This window comes from Littorina saxatilis, linkage group LG13 (assembly GCF_037325665.1).
Source record: "Littorina saxatilis isolate snail1 linkage group LG13, US_GU_Lsax_2.0, whole genome shotgun sequence".
NCBI classification, from domain to species: Eukaryota; Metazoa; Mollusca; class Gastropoda; order Littorinimorpha; family Littorinidae; genus Littorina; species Littorina saxatilis.
Genome location: NC_090257.1, coordinates 25,849,308 through 25,865,657, shown reverse-complemented (window position 1 = coordinate 25,865,657; position 16,350 = coordinate 25,849,308). Strand labels below are relative to the sequence as shown.

The 16,350-nt window shown below is 43.1% G+C and overlaps 1 protein-coding gene across 1 annotated transcript; it reads left to right on the top strand.

The window, feature by feature from the left end:
- Position 1: 1 nt before the first annotated feature.
- On the top strand, positions 2-3,785 carry LOC138945369 (selenocysteine lyase-like). Its single transcript, XM_070316796.1, has one exon. It carries the CDS (start codon positions 36-38, stop codon positions 1,302-1,304), a length of 1,269 nt encoding a protein of 422 aa, XP_070172897.1. The 5' UTR covers positions 2-35; the 3' UTR covers positions 1,305-3,785.
- Positions 3,786-16,350: the final 12,565 nt, after the last annotated feature.

Sequence of the window (16,350 nt, the reverse complement as noted above, 5' to 3'; positions counted from 1 at the left end):
ATTACTCTCTTTAACTTATTCGGAAGTCGTCTGCGATGGCGAACGAAGAACCGATCGCGAAAGTTGCCAAAATGGACAAAGTTTACCTTGACTACAACGCAACCACACCACTAGCACCTGAAGTTCAGGAAGCAGTAATAGCAGCAATGAAGGAAGCGTGGGGAAATCCAGCCAGCTCTTCTCAGCCAGGGCTCAAAGCGAAGAAAATCATCGCTGAAGCACGAAGCAACGTGGCGTTCATGGTGGGTGCTAAGTCGGCGGATATCGTGTTTACCTCAGGTGGGACTGAAGGCAACAACTGGATTCTTCAAATGGCCCTGAAGTATTTCCGTGAGTACAGAAGCTCTGATAATAAAAAAAACGACAAAGGAGAACGTGGATGTGAATCCATTCCGCATTTCATAACGTCGAACGTAGAACATGACTCGGTGAAATGCGTCTTGGAACATTTCGAGGAACAGGGCTTGGCAGAAGTCACTTACGTACCCGTGTCACACAAAAGTGGCATGGTGGAAGTTGAGGATGTGATCTCAGCACTGAAACCCAACACTATCATGATAACGATCATGCTGGCGAACAATGAAAGCGGTGTTATCCAGCCTATAACCGAAATCAGTGAGCGGTTGCTGAAAACTGTCAACCAGCCACTGCGTACCAAGCGTGTGCTGTTGCACACCGATGCTGCTCAGGCCCTGGGCAAGATTCCAGTTGACGCCACTGATTTGGGAGTCGACTTTCTCACCATCGTCGGCCACAAGTTTTACGCTCCTCGCGTCGGAGCAATTTACATCCGCAACCCTAACAAAGACATTCCGGTTTATCCCATGCTGTTTGGGGGAGGGCAGGAGAGGGACTTTCGCCCTGGAACTGAAAACACGCCAATGATAGCAGGTCTGGGTAGAGGCGCGGAACTTATTCACAAGAACATTTCAAAGTATGAATCGCACATGAGAGAAGTACGGGACTACCTGGAGGAAAAGCTGAAAAAAGAGTTCGGAAGCAAGATCCAAATCAACGGGAAGTTTTCTGCCAGCCAAAGACTGCCCAATACATGCAACGTCTCGTTTGTGAAAAAGGGCCTGATGGGACACGTTGTACTGTCCAAAGTGAAGTTTCTGCAGGCCAGCGTGGGTGCTGCCTGTCACGCACAGAACAAACCATCGCACATTCTTCTTGCCATGGGAGTTTCAGGTGCGCTGGCTCAGAACGCTTTGAGGCTGTCTGTGGGTCGAGAAACAACCAAGGCTGAGATTGATGTTGTTGTACAGGACCTGAAAGAAACCGTGGAATCGCTAATGTCATAAACGCTTGTTTGATATATCTTTACCTTGGTTCTGTGTTGAATCCTACTTGAAGAAATGTTAACAACTATTTTGTTCTTTATTACTGTTTCACCATCGCAATCATGTATTTTACTTACACACACACACACATACATGTACACAAACATTTACGCAAAATGCACCCATGCTCACACACACAAACACACACACACACACACACACACACACACACACACACACACACACACACACACACACACACACACACACAAAGAACAACACATATAAGCGAATACAAACCTACACAGGCACACCTATGGATTTGCTTAATGTCACAAGGATTTATGTGCCCTGGCATTTTTCTTTTAGCAGGTGTCAAAATTGAAATGGATGGGTTTTTAAGGAATATTAAAATGTGTGTTGTTATTGCTGTTGTTACCCCCCGCGGGTTAGGGGGAAGAATTTACCCGATGCTCCCCAGCATGTCGTAAGAGGCGACTAACGGATTCTGTTTCTCCTTTTACCCTTGTTAAGTGTTTCTTGTATAGAATATAGTCAATTTTTGTAAAGATGTTAGTCAAGCAGTATGTAAGAAATGTGAAGTCCTTTGTACTGGAAACTTGCATTCTCCCAGTAAGGTAATATATTGTACTACGTTGCAAGCCCCTGGAGCAAATTTTTTATTAGTGCTTTTGTGAACAAGGAACAATTGACAAGTGGCTCTATCCCATCTCCCCCCTTTCCCCGTCGCGATATAACTTCGGTGGTTGAAAACGACGTTAAACACCAAATAAAGAAAGAAAGAAAGAATTGCTGTTGTTCTTTGGTTGGTTTGATCACCTCTTGGTAAAATGGTATTTAGCTGTTTTTGTTATATGCGACTATTACTCTGACTGGCTCATAATTTATGCACATTTTTGTGTAACACTATGGTGGCATTTGTGCTTGGTGTCATTAATTGTGCTAGAATTTTGGTGAAAGAAAGCAAGGGTAAATAATTTTGTTTGTGTTTGTTTTTTGTAACCCCTTAAATGTTCGGAAATAAAACAAATCAATTTAAATATGAAAACCTAAACCTGAAAGCCAAAATAACAAGCCAACACAAAAAATAAGAATAATAAAGGTAAAAATTCAGTTTTCCAGGGGAGATAACCAGTTGGGTGAAAGTCAAAGAGCTTTTTGCAGCTACATGTATTATCTCCTTTGCCATTACATGTCATGTTTTGAACTACACCTCGACGGGCGCTGTGGCGGGGTGGTAAGGCGTCGGCCTCTTAATCGGAAGGTCGAGGGTTCGAATCCCGGCCGCGGCCGCCTGGTGGGTTAAGTGTGGAGATTTTTCCGATCTCCCAGGTCAACTTATGTGCAGACCTGCTTGTGGCTTATCCCCCTTTGTGTGTACACCCAAGCACAAGACCAAGTGCGCACGAAAAAGATCCTGTAATCCATGTCAGAGTTCGGTGGGTTATAGAAACACGAAAATACCCAGCATGCTTCCTCCGAAAGCGGCGTATGGCTGCCTAAATGGCGGGGTAAAAACGGTCATACACGTAAAATTCCACTCGTGCAAAAACACGAGTGTACGTGGGAGTTTCAGCGCACGGACGCAGAAGAAGAAGAAGGAACACCCCATTTAGGACTTTAACAAAATATGAGAATATCAGGTCTTAAAAAAGGAGTCTTGAAATGGGGGTAGATTTACAGAGGTTATGAACAGAAAATCTCAAGGAGCAAGGTCTTAAAATGGTAGGGAGTATTATACATAACATTGGTGAGGTCTTAGAATGGAGGTTCCCCTGTATCAAGATTCCGTGGGTCCAGTATGACCCAAACATCCGTCTGTGCTAGTACTGTAGATCTCAAATGTATAAACTAAAGTATGGATTTTCTGCAACCAACAAGATCTGAACAGAAACAGATACTTCTTATTCTGTGGAGAGTATGTGCCCTATAAACCATATATAAGTAAACGGGGACAAACACGAGAAATTCTGTAACCCATAGGGCCATTCTCACCATCCACCACTGAGCTTATGCAGTTAAAACGATGTCATGGAACGCTTGATAGCGTCTTTCGTGCATTTCAAGTTTTTGTCCAAAGAATTGTGTGTGTGCGTGTGTGTGTGTGTGCTGTTGGTGACTGTGCTCAGTCTTGTTGCTATGTTTTACATTTCTGGTGTTTTTTTTTTAATGTTTCTTGTATTGGAATTGTAAAGTGTTATTGGGACTTGCAGAAAAGTGTTTTTATATTATTATTGTTATTAGTATCTTAAAATGTGGTTAGCACTTACATTGTAATGTCTGTCTGTTATCAAATCATTACCAGAAGTTTCAAGTAAAAGTTTATAGCAGATCCAGTAAGGGCTAAGAATTCCTGAACTGTCCAGACACCTCCAATTTATTCGCAGGCATCGATGCATGTCATTTACTTTTTGGTCAGTTTGTAAGGTAACCGTCTGAAATGTAAAGAAAGAGAAGAAAAAATAGAACTCAAAACTCGGAGAGGTTTCTTGTGTACGAGAGAGAGAGAGAGAGAGAGAGAGAGAGAGAGAGAGAGAGAGAGAGAGAGAGAGGGGCGGATTATGATGATGATCAGTGATGATGATGATAATGAGAGAGAGAGAGAGAAACACACACACACACACACTCTCTCTCTCTCTCTCTCTCTCTCTCTCTCTCTCTCTCTCTCTCACACACACACACACACACACACACACACACACACACACACACACACACACACATACATTCAGTCACACACTTTTGTCAGCTAGTTCACTCTTCTACAGGTTACTTCAGTCAATCTTTTTATTTCATTGACATCACAACATAAAACATTTCAACGTGCAAAAAAGTAATGAAGACTGACGTCAATATATTACATAAAATAAATTTGTGTCAGTTTACTGGGATAGAATTAGCTGTAACAAAAAATAAAACATTTAAAAGACCACTCAAAGCAAACACACACACGAAGAAATAGTGGTAGGAGTGGATTTTGGCATGCAAAGCTTTTTATTTGTACATTTTTCAAACGAAATGAGGCAGAGCAAAGGGAAGTAAGCGCTCTTTATTTTATTTATTTATTTTATTTACGAGGATTTATATCGCGCACGTATCTCACCACACAAGGCGACTCAAGGCGCATGTTACCTATCAGTGCCGTGTGAGATGACGTACCTTGTAGTCTTTCTGTGATAGTAGTAGTCCAGTGGACGATACCTTCCGCCTGTGGTTCAACATGGTTTGTTGTGTGTCAAACGCATTTGACCTGTGAATATTCATCACGTAAGGTGTGTTACTCTGATTGGCTGACCCAGCGGTCACGAGTCTTTGACTGACAGGCATAATCAGGTAGGAGCGCTCCAGTTCCCATTGCGGCTGTTCTGTCTAATTCGCCGCGGCGTCGCTTCGAAATTTCTTTTGGTCGAATTAAACGGTAATAAAACTGTTATTTCTAATACTGATGCTGACTGTTAGCAAATGATAACAGACATGTCTCACAAACGATATCAGCATTCGCCTAAAAGGCTCATGCTTGGTATCTTTTTTCTCGACTGACATGTCCGATGCCATTTGCTAACAGTCAGCATATTAGAAATAACTCATAATATTATTCATTTTAATTCATTTTAAAGGTTTTGAGCGGCGTGTATTAAAAATCGAATTTAGTGCGTTAGTGCCCTTGCACAGCTGTGCCACAATCTCGTATTCTATTTTAAGTCATATCAAGGATAAGCTGATTTGTCGAGAAGGTCAAAGGGCATAGTGTATCACCGCGCGTCGACTTAAACACGTCACGGCCAATCCGGCCTCTCCCATCATGCAACAGAAAAAGGGGCGGGGCTTAGCAAAAATAGCACAACGCGTGGCACGCGATGTAAACACGAACAGGCCAGATGGAAGGAGAAAGTGGCTTTCTGTCTGTGCGAGCAGCATTTCTTCTTTTAACACGGCTTCTTCAGAGTTTTTCACATTTCGTTTCTGAACATTTGTGATATCTTGCATATTGATTGCGTATCTTGTTTATATTTACAATAAAATTGAACTTTCACACAGAGAACCTTTGTGTCAAAGAAATTAGTCACACAGAGAAAAACAGAATAACAAAGTCAAGGCTGTAGATGTCAAGCTAGTCAAACGGACAAAATGAAACTTAGTCTTGGTTGCTGTAACTCAGTCACCGCTTATGGTACTTTCGCTGATATTGCAGAAAAACAACACAGAATCAGCCAAAACCGCTAACAATAAACAAGTTTAGTACGTCACAACGTCAATGAACAGAATTCTCGAGTCAATTTTTGCATCAGACTCTGACTAAGTGAGTGGGGCAAGCGTCAAACTCCACTAAAATGAGGAGTGAAATCTTGGCGCATTTGTTTTTGCGGAATACTTGAACAAACCAATCATTTTCAAACTGACCAAGGACAAAAACAGGCTTGTGAACCGAATGGTGAGGGGGGAGGGTACCTCGAAATGTGTGGGTGATGATTTCACAGCACCAGTCCATTCCTGCAGTCTTAGTATAGTAGCTCCACCGACCACTGTTCCCTCCCCCCTCCCGTTCGTTCCCCCTTTCAACCCCCTACCACCTTGGAATAAACTGCAGAAGACCATTTGCATATCCTGGATTCTTCCATTTGTGTTGCCAGGGGCGACCCAAGATACGAGTCCCTTTGTTTCCCATGTTCACTTAGAACAAACGAGTTTAGATTTCCCCTTCCTGTTTTCAAAGTAAACTTGGCCATCCTGTGAGGCATTGTCAGGGATAGTAATTATAGTTAGCGGGACCATGTAGACGAAGTCAACGGTGATGATCTGCGTAGTGTATACGCATACTTTGGGACAAGGTCTGTTATTCCACCCAGCGAGAGCTTCTAACACAATCAGTGTTGTCGACAGATCATGCAGGCGGGAAGACCTCAGTGTTTCACATTCCAACATCCGACGGTGATAGTAACTTAGTAAGGGCTATAGCGCTAGGCTGCGGTCTGTAAGCTGTATTGCACTGACATCTCTTTCTGTCCATGGAAATAAATGGCGAAATTTGATTTAACACTTCTCAACATTAACAGTGACCAGGAGAACGCAATAAGGAGACTATTTACTGAGAATCAATGGCCATTTGAAACTCGAAGGTGTGTAATAAAAGATTCGACTTGTGTACCAAGAGGTGCTGGGCCATCATCGTGTGACCTCGATACAGAGGCTGTCTCTCGTGTGTGTAGTACCGTTAGGGTGCAGACTTGGTTATCTGATCCTGGAGGCGATGGTGAAACCGGAGACACGGGTCCTAGTGCAGGGGTCTCCTCTGGGGTAGGCCAGTGTGCCTTTTGTTTTTGCAGCCCTTGTGTGACAAATCATCGCCAGAGGTGGCTTTGTACAGGCCAATTGCCACACCGCAGGAATTCCGGCGTTAGAAAAGTACTCTACAAGAAGTATTGGTCCATGCTAGACCGACGCGGTGCTTGGAATTGTGCATTGTACTTGGTGAAAAAGACGTCTTGCTTACATCAAGACAATGCAACACGGGTAAACATTAACCGAGAAATGATGCTCGACTATGTGCTCAAACTAGTGAGAGAGCTTTATCCCAACCCCACAGGAATACCCTATCAAGGCCACAACTGGTGGTAAAGGTTAGTTGCATTTCTTTCTTCATATCCGATGTAACAAATACACATGCACCTGAGACAGCATGCTCTGGAACCAAATTGCCGCATGCCACGTGTTTTGCTATTTTTGGAACGCATGGTGTAAATCTGTGACGTCGGAGAGTGTTGACTCCGCCCTTTTCTTTGAACAAGATCCCCATTGAAATGTTTGTTTACACTGAATATCTTCTTTATTATGGAGAATTAACCTTATCTAAGCGCAGCGCATAGGGCGGTAAATGTGTGAAAACCAGCTGTGTGAACAAAAAATCTGACACCGTAACTCATGCTTAACCGAGATATTAAAGAAAATGTAGGAACAGTATTTGTCCGTTGCCTGCAAGAGGTTTGAAATGATTTGCCAACGCAGAAGGTCAGGCTCCTTATATACTCCTGCCGGGCCTAAAAGGTAATGGTGGTTGGGGGAATTGTAAGATCATGTGCTTGTGGTTGTGCGGTTGTTTGAGTGTGAGTTTGCTGCTAAGCTAGTTTGTTTGTTCATCATGGTTTTGGTTTGGTCGTTCGTTTGTTTGTTGTTCTTCAGTTTTGATGTCTAGTCCACGTCAATGCTTGACGGTTGCGCAGCCCTGGTGTAGTCTTGTCCGTTGGAAAAAGTGGTGTTCTCAGTGTTCACGGGAGTTCCGTCCCTTCTCGACTTTTCCTTCGTTTTCTCCCCTCCGACGCTGCAGCACAGAAGAGCTCTGTAAAGGGCGAGCACCCGCTTGTTGCAGACGAATGCGACGAAGACGTAGACGCCCTGCAGACCGCAAAGTACGATGAAGATGTACCAGACGACGAAAGAGTCGATGACAGCGGTGATTAGACCGGCCAGCCAGTTAATACCTGGAAGGACATATATAAAGGGGGGACAGTAGTTAATGGTTAACGTCAAGAAGAATGTTCCACTTTGCACGGTATTTTAAGTTTAATTTTCATTGCTTTATTGTCCCAATGCTGTGAAAATCAGTCGGGTCGCTTGCTCCCAATGGAAAGCTAGCAGCAACATATATCGCCCTACCAAGGCGTGTGCGTGTTTGGCTGTTAGGGGCAAATTACATCTGCGCAGAGTCAGCGGCGCTGCATGCTGCGATAGGGATTATGACGAGTAAGCGGGCTGTGAAAAAAAAAAATTACCTCAATAATCTGCAGTGCGTCGTCCGTGCCGCTGACTACGCGCAGGTGTAATTTGCCCCTTATCAGCCACCTGTACAGTCTGGCAGAAGGACCAGATCTTTCACGTGCTACTCAGTGAGTGGTGACAGAGGAACGGGACCCATGGTAACCGTGCCTCTCTTAGCCTGCACATAAAGTTGACGCAGGCCCCCGGTAGCTCAGTTGGTAGAGCACTGGACTTGTGATCCTGGGGTCGCAGGTTCGAATCCGGGCCGGACGGACACGGGTACGGTATCCATGTTCCACCCCCGTGTCACCACTAAAAAGACCTCGGTCATTCTGCAGTGCAGGTGGCTGATTACACACAAACACGCATACACCTGAGTAGCACGACTCTGTTGCTGCTAGCTTTCCACTGGTAGGAAGCGATCCGAAATCCCCAGCGGTGGGACAATAAAGCAATGAGCGCTTCTTGGGGTGATAACGCGAGACAACTCCTGTGATCTTGCCGCGAGGTGGCGCCAGTTACCAGCCGAAAGAAAGAAGGGGCATAACCTCACCAGAACCGACCATTGTCTGTTTACCGTATAAAATGCACGACTTACACACGAAATGTTACCAAACCGATGTGCTATTTGGGACCTATGCAAGTTTATTTTCCTTTCTTGTGTGATCTTGCCGCGAGGTGGCGCCAGTTACCAGCCCAAAGAAAGAGGGGGTATAACCTCACCAGAACCGCCCATTAAAATGATTTTTTTTTCAAAGTGTCCGTCCCAACCTGGGCTGATGAAACCCGTGTCCCGCGGATTGCAGATCCTGACAATACCTTTACCTTTTACCTTTATCTTAGCATAGCAGAGATACATTTCTTTACAAAAACGTAACAATAATATCTAGGACTCCCGAACGATTACAATTGTCAGACCTGGGAACCCCTGTTTTGGAGTATTCTCAAAGAAACTTGACGTATTTTCAGAAAAATGAGTGTACTCCACACAGCATTCGAACATGCAAAATACTGTATCGGCTTCGATTATGCGCTTGTTAAAATAAGTAGTGTGAAATTTTGTTAATCGTATTTTTTTTCCACCGACCGTACTGATTGTATTTTAGACAATCAAGCGTACAAAATACGGCGAAATCGTATGGGTTCCCAGGTCGTATTGGAACCACTCAGACGGACTGACCTGTCAGTGTAGACATACGGACGTAGACGGTCAACTGTCGTCGTTGTCGCTGCGTGGCGATCAGGGTCTCCGCGCTCAAGGTGCGGATCGCCCGCAGGGTGGCGATGAAGAACCCCAGGTTGGTCACCACGGCAACGCAGATGGGCAGGACGGAGGCCAAGGCGAGGCTCCAGGTGTTGGACAGGTAGCAGATGCCTTGACCGTACCCGAGGTCCAGGACGCAGTCGTCACGGTGAGCGACCCAGTTCCCGACCAAGGTCGGGGTGACGATGAGAGCCGGCAGGGTGAGGGAGAGCACCACGTGCTTTGCGAAGAGCGACTTGTCGTGCTCGGACTGCCTGTGGCGTGAGGCGCGGACGCGCTTGAAGACGTGGAACATGTAGGCGGAGCAGATGACCATCCAGGTGAAGGCGGACAGCAGGCAGAAGTGGATGACCACGCCCAGCACTGTGCACACCGCCGGTAGCTCTACCCTCGCCACGCCCACCTGCACCCGACTTGAGCCAGTTTATCATGTCATAGACCGTGTATGTTTTTGTTTGTTTTTATTTACAGTATTATGTATTATTTGTATTATTGATTAAAACTAAAACATTTTACACATATCGATAGCCTGCTGGGACACAAGTAATGGGTTAGTGCATTTGTAAACAGGAATCGCTTGACAAGTGGCCCCCTTCATCCCCCCCTTCCTCGTCCTGATATGGCTCTGCGTAGTCGGCTGGACGTTAAGCAACAAATAAACAAACAAACAAACAAATACACATATCGATACAATCATTGTTCTCCGAGACCGCACTTCCACCACTAATCATCATCATCATCATCATCATCATCATCATCATCATCATCATCATCACCACCAACAACAACAACACCATCATCATCATTATCATTGTCATCATCGGGGTCCTGATTTGGCCTATAATTATATGGTCCGCTGGACCCAAAAAGCAACAACTATCCAATCAAATCAAATCGTCATCATCATCATCATCATCATCATCATCATCATCATCATCATACATCATGAGTACTAACCTCAAAGAGCAACATGGCGACGAAAAGGGAGGTCACCATTCCCATAGTGTTCTTGCCGGGCAGGGTCCGCAGCTCCGGGAAGAGACAGTAGGTGACGAGAACGACGAAGAGGCTGACGACGGACAGGGACTGGCAGGCCACAGAGGCGTAGATCATGTGCGAGGAGAAGAACTTTTCCAGCACCAGAGGGTCCGGCCTGTGTGTGGTGGAGGCGGTGAGCGTGTCGTACAGCTGCTCGGCACAGACCAGCACCAGGCCGTCCTCACGCTGCTCCACGTACTGGAAGCTGATTCGCCGTCCTGAAGGGTGGTGCTGAACCTCCCCCTTGTCCCGGTCCAGGCTGAGTATCACCTCTCCCGTAGTCTCGTCCACGCTCTGCACAATGCTGCTGCTTGTCTGCTCCGACGTCTGTGCATTCTTCTTTGATTGTCCTTCGGCGTCAGGTGCCTGGAAGGGGTTTCGAGTGTTTGTGCCTGCAGTTTGCTGTGGGGATGTGTCAGTTGCGAGAGTGAAGGCCACTTTGCTACAGTTCAAGCTGTCCTGCACTGGCTGGTAACTGTCCGTACTCACTGGAAAACCCTCAATGGACTCCAAATCGGAAGTGATGTCGACTATGTAATAACTGTATGGTCCTTCAGAGGACAACACCGGGACGGGTGAAAACCCATACTGGCTATATAAGCTGTCCATGTCAACAGTCTTGCTGTAGATAGGTGCAGCACGAAACAGTTTCTTCTCACCGATGTTGACGTTCCAAGCAGAGCGGGAGGCAAGCAGCAGGAGGTCATCCAGCTCCTCTACAATGTAAGGAGTTCTGGTGATCATCTTCACCTTCAGATCAACGCTGTGGATCAACAACACTGCATTTAGGCTTCTGTCTTGAGATTGCTCCGTTTTAACCGTCATTTGAAACAGATCAATTTGGGGCATCCTCAGTCCGGTCAGACGGATAAGTTCTCTGTGGAGCGAAGGGGCAATGTCGAGGAGGATTTCTGTATCAGGCACTTCGAGTACTCCCTCGGTTTCTGTCGGCGTGAGACGAACTGTGAGTTCGTAAGCCACACCCTCCGATTTCTCGAAAAAGGGCCTACAGCTTCCATTCTCTAATCTTCTTGTTAGAGAGCAATGCAGCTTCTGACATTTAGACTGGAAACAAAATGAGTAAATAAGTGTAGCAACAGCACAAGATGTAAGAAAACCTCTACTGCGACTGACTGCGGAAAGAACGTCCAAACTAAAGTGCCAACCATAAAAAGAACGTCAAAAAAATAACTAAAGTCCCAACCATAAACAGAACGTCCAAACAATAACAACTTAAGTCCCAACCATATAAAGAACGTCCAAACAATAACAACTTAAGTCCCAACCATATAAAGAACGTCCAAACAATAAGAACTAAAGTCCCAACCATATAAAGAACGTCCAAACAATAAGAACTTAAGTGCCAACCATAAACAGAACGTCCAAACAATAAGAACTAAAGTGCCAACCATAAACAGAACGTCCAAACAATAACAACTAAAGTGCCAACCATAAACAGAACGTCCAAACAATAACAACTAAAGTGCCAACCATAAACAGAACGTCCAAACAATAACAACTAAAGTGCCAACCATAAACAGAACGTCCAAACAATAACAACTAAAGTGCCAACCATAAACAGAACGTCCAAACAATAACAACTAAAGTGCCAACCATAAACAGAACGTCCAAACAATAACAACTAAAGTGCCAACCATAAACAGAACGTCCAAACAATAACAACTTAAGTGCCAACCATAAACAGAACGTCCAAACAATAACAACTAAAGTGCCAACCATAAAAAGAACGTCCAAACAATAAGAAATAAAATGCCAACCATAAAAAGAACGTCAACAAAATAAATAAAGTGCTAACTATAAAAAGAACGTCAAAACAATAAGAACTAAAATGCCAACCATAAAAAGAACGTCAAAAAAATAACTAAAGTGCCAACCATAAAAAGAACGTCCAAAAAATAAGAAATTAAGTGCCAACCATAAAAAGAACGTCCAAAGTGCCAACCATATTCTGGTCGAGGGTAAGCCTCATATTTCAGTATAATATGGCTTGCTTAACGTTGCAAACAAATATCAATTTATCAAGGAGGGTCATATAGCTCCAAGACAAGGGGCTGACGGTTGCGAGGGGTGGGAAATGACTTCTCACGCTCATAGGAAATAGATCGATATGGCTAACCGTACCATGCAAGCAAATAACAATGACATTACATTTCTTCGCACACACAAAATACAAATTATGTTTGTACCCCACTTAAATGATAATTCATGTGTCATTTCATTCAAATTTTCTTTGCTATTAAAGGCATCACACTTGGCTGTCTGGCACACTTTTTGGATCAATTTTTTTTACAGGGGTCACGTGACCGCCTCTCAAATAAGGGTACCCCCAAAATCAGTTGTGCGAAGTGTGAATAAGTGTGACGCGTCCCTGCTTTGGATTGGGTCTAGCTTCAAACATCAGTATCCCATCTCCCCCCCCCCACCCCCCCCCCCAAAAAAAAAAAGAATCGATCGTATATTGTTTAGGGGGATTCCATACAATGCAACTTTTACTCAAACTGTACCTCAAACGCATCGTAAACTTCTAGTTAAATGCATCAACAAATACATGGCTTAGGATGATTCTATTTAAATTAATGCATATTTTACTGACACTTCACCTAAAATTCATCGTCAACTTCTAGTTAAACGCATCAAAAATGCATGTTTCAGAGGGATTTTATTTAAATCAACTTTTACTCAAACTGAACCTCATAATCATCGTAAACTTCTGTTTTAATGCATCATATCGTACAATCCTTGGTTTATGGGGATTCTATGCAATGCAACTTGTACTCAAACTGTAACTCAAACTCATCGTGTAGAAAATTCTAGTTAAATGCATTAAAAACGGCATGGTTAGGGGGATTGTATTTAATTCAACCTTTACTCAATCTGTATCTCAAACTCATCGTAAACTTCAAATTAAATGCAAAAAAGTGTATGGTTGAGCGGGCTGCATTCAGTGCAATTTTTACTCAAACAGTACCTCAAACTCATCGTTTTTACTTCTAGTTAAATGCAACAAAAGTGCATGTTTAAGGGGGATTGCATTCAATTCAACTTTTACTCAAACAGTACCTCAAACGCACCGAAAACTTCTAGTTAAATGAATTAAGCATGAATAGGGGGATTGTATTTATTTCAACTTTTACTCAAACTGTACCTCAAACGTACCGTAAATCTCCAGTGAAATGTATTAAAAACGGCGGGATTCTATTTACTTCAAACTGTACCTCAAACTCATCCTAAACTTAAAGTTAAATGCATTAAAAGCGGCATGGTTTAGAGGGATTCTATTTAATTCAACTTTTACTCAAACTTTCCTTTAAACGCACCGTAATCTTCTAGTTAAATGCATTAAAAGTAACATGGTTTAGCGAGATTCTATTTAATTCAAACTGTACCTCAAACTCATCGTAAACTTTATCAGACGCGCAGCGGCAGCTGTCTCTCAGAGCAGCAATAGCAGACGACGTGGCAAAGCTCAGCAGAGCCTTAGAGCTAAAATAACATAAAATACAATCATATTTTATTTCTCAGCTTGAAAAAGTCATTTTGTCACTGACAATGCGACAACGGAACACAATAAAGATACATAATACCATTTAAAAACACTTCATTATTAGTAACTATATCACACAAACACATACAGGCAGACAGACACACACTCAACCCACAAAATGCTTATAACTTTATATCTGTTGATCGAATGACTTCATATCTAAGTGTACATTAGTTTTAGCCAATGGATGACCAGTCCACAAAGCGGTAAGTTTTTAAATAAAATTGCCTGACTTCTGTGGTCTTGCAAAAAAAAAAGTCAGAATTTTGGGATAAATTCAACAACTGGTACGAGGTTTGAATTGAAATTGAGCGGTAGCCGAACTAACAAATTGTTACCTTTGGTGTTATTTGAAGGACGTAGAATACTTTAACCAACCTTTCTAGACAACCAATGACTTGAATATATAGCAATTACAGGCAGAATGAGGGCGTTACCCATGAAGGAATGCGTTCATGTCATTGATGAATTGTGCGCGCCAGTGCGCAAGTGTGATTTTTCAACGAAGGGGATAGTTTTCCCAGTCATTTTAGTTCAGCGAATATCTTAATAATAATAATAATAATAATAATAATAATAATAATAATAATAATAATAATAATAATAATAATAATAATAAAGTTTATTTATATTGCGCCTATCCCTTACAAAAAAACAAAAATATTTGGCTCTAAGCGAATTACAACATGTGTAGGGACTTGGTACAATCAAGTCTGACAAATACAATAACACAATATACAGTCGGTCTCTCAGGTAAAACTGGGAAAAGCAGCTTCGACATTTGAACACTGCCACTAGTTGTAAAAAGAACTTCAGTTTGTTCACAACCATTCCACAATACCCCTACGAAATTGTCAATGACACGAACGCAATCCTGAGGACCACACTGTACGTATTACATACATTCCCAATTTTACCCAGCGCATGTTTCTGACTACATACATTCCCAATGTTACCCAGCACATGTTTCTGACTACATACATTCCCAATTTTACCCAGCGCATGTTTCTAACTACATACATTCTCAATTTTACCCAGCACATGTTTCTGACTACACACATTCCCAATTTTACTCAGCACATGTTTCTGACTACATACATTCCCAATTTTACCCAGCATATGTTTCTTTCTATATACATTCCTGATTGTACCCAGCATCTGTTTCTGACTACATTCATTCCCAATTGTACCCAGCACTTGTTTCTAACTACATGCATTCCCAATTTTAATCGGCATATGTTTCTGACAACATACATTTCCAATTTTACTTAGGACGTGTTTTTGATTACATATTACATTTCCGATTTTATCCAGCACCTGTTTCTGACTACAAACATTCCAAGTTTCATCCAGCACATTTTTCTGACTACATAGATTCCCAATATTACTCAGCACGTGTTTCTGACGACATACATTCCCAATTTTACCAATTAAATGTTTCTGACAGTATACATTCCCAATTTTACCAAGCACATGTTTCTGACTGCATACATTCTCAATTTTACCAAGCACATGTTTCTGACTACAAACATTCCCAATTTTACCCAGCACATTTTTCTGACTACAGCCAATTTTAATCAGCACGTGTTTCTGACTACATAGTTACATTCCCAATTTTACAAAGCATGTGTTTATTACTATATATATAACCGATTTTGTTTTTTTTGGTCTGGATCCACTACCAGTAACTCTTCCTTATCTTCTCCAGTGTTTTCAGCGTTTACCTCCCTTCCTTCGTGTGGCGTCAATCCATATTCCCGTTTCTATTTTTAGAAGGTCACTGTCGACAACGCTCAATCCATATTCCCGTTATACTATTTTTAGAAGGTCACTGTCCCGGCGAAGCCGGGTATTACTCTTCTCCAGTGTTTTGCGCGTTCAGGGCCGGACTACCGGGGGGGTTCTGGGGGTTGCGCAACCCCCCCCCCCCCCCCCCTAGCCTAAACATGTACCTCACTTATTTAAAACATTTTTTATTATTGTTTATTTTATGCCGTTTCATGCAAGGAGCGACCATTTTCCTATCTCAGAATATGACCTACCCATCAGCTTCAGGGGGCGAAGCCCCCTGACCCCCACAAGGGGCTCTGCCCCTTGACCCCGCCAGGGGGAACATCCCCCTGGACCACCACTGGCAACCCCCCCCCCCCTCCTCTTAGCCTAGTCCGGCCCTGGCGTTTATCTCCCTTCCTTCGTTCGGCTCGACTTCTTCCCGGCGAAGCCGTACCCGGCGAAGCGGGTATTCATCTAGTATATATATATATATATATATATATATATATATATTCCTAATTGTACCCAGCACGTGTTTCTGACTACTTATATTTCTAATTTTACCCAGCACATGTTTCTGACTCCATACATTCCCAGTCTACCCAGCAGTTGTCACTTAGTACCTTCCCAATTTTACCCAGCACGTGTTTCTG

Bases quoted from the DNA above. Each gene is read 5' to 3' on its own strand.
- LOC138945369 (XM_070316796.1), top strand. From the start codon at position 36: ATGGCGAACGAAGAACCGATCGCGAAAGTTGCCAAAATGGACAAAGTT.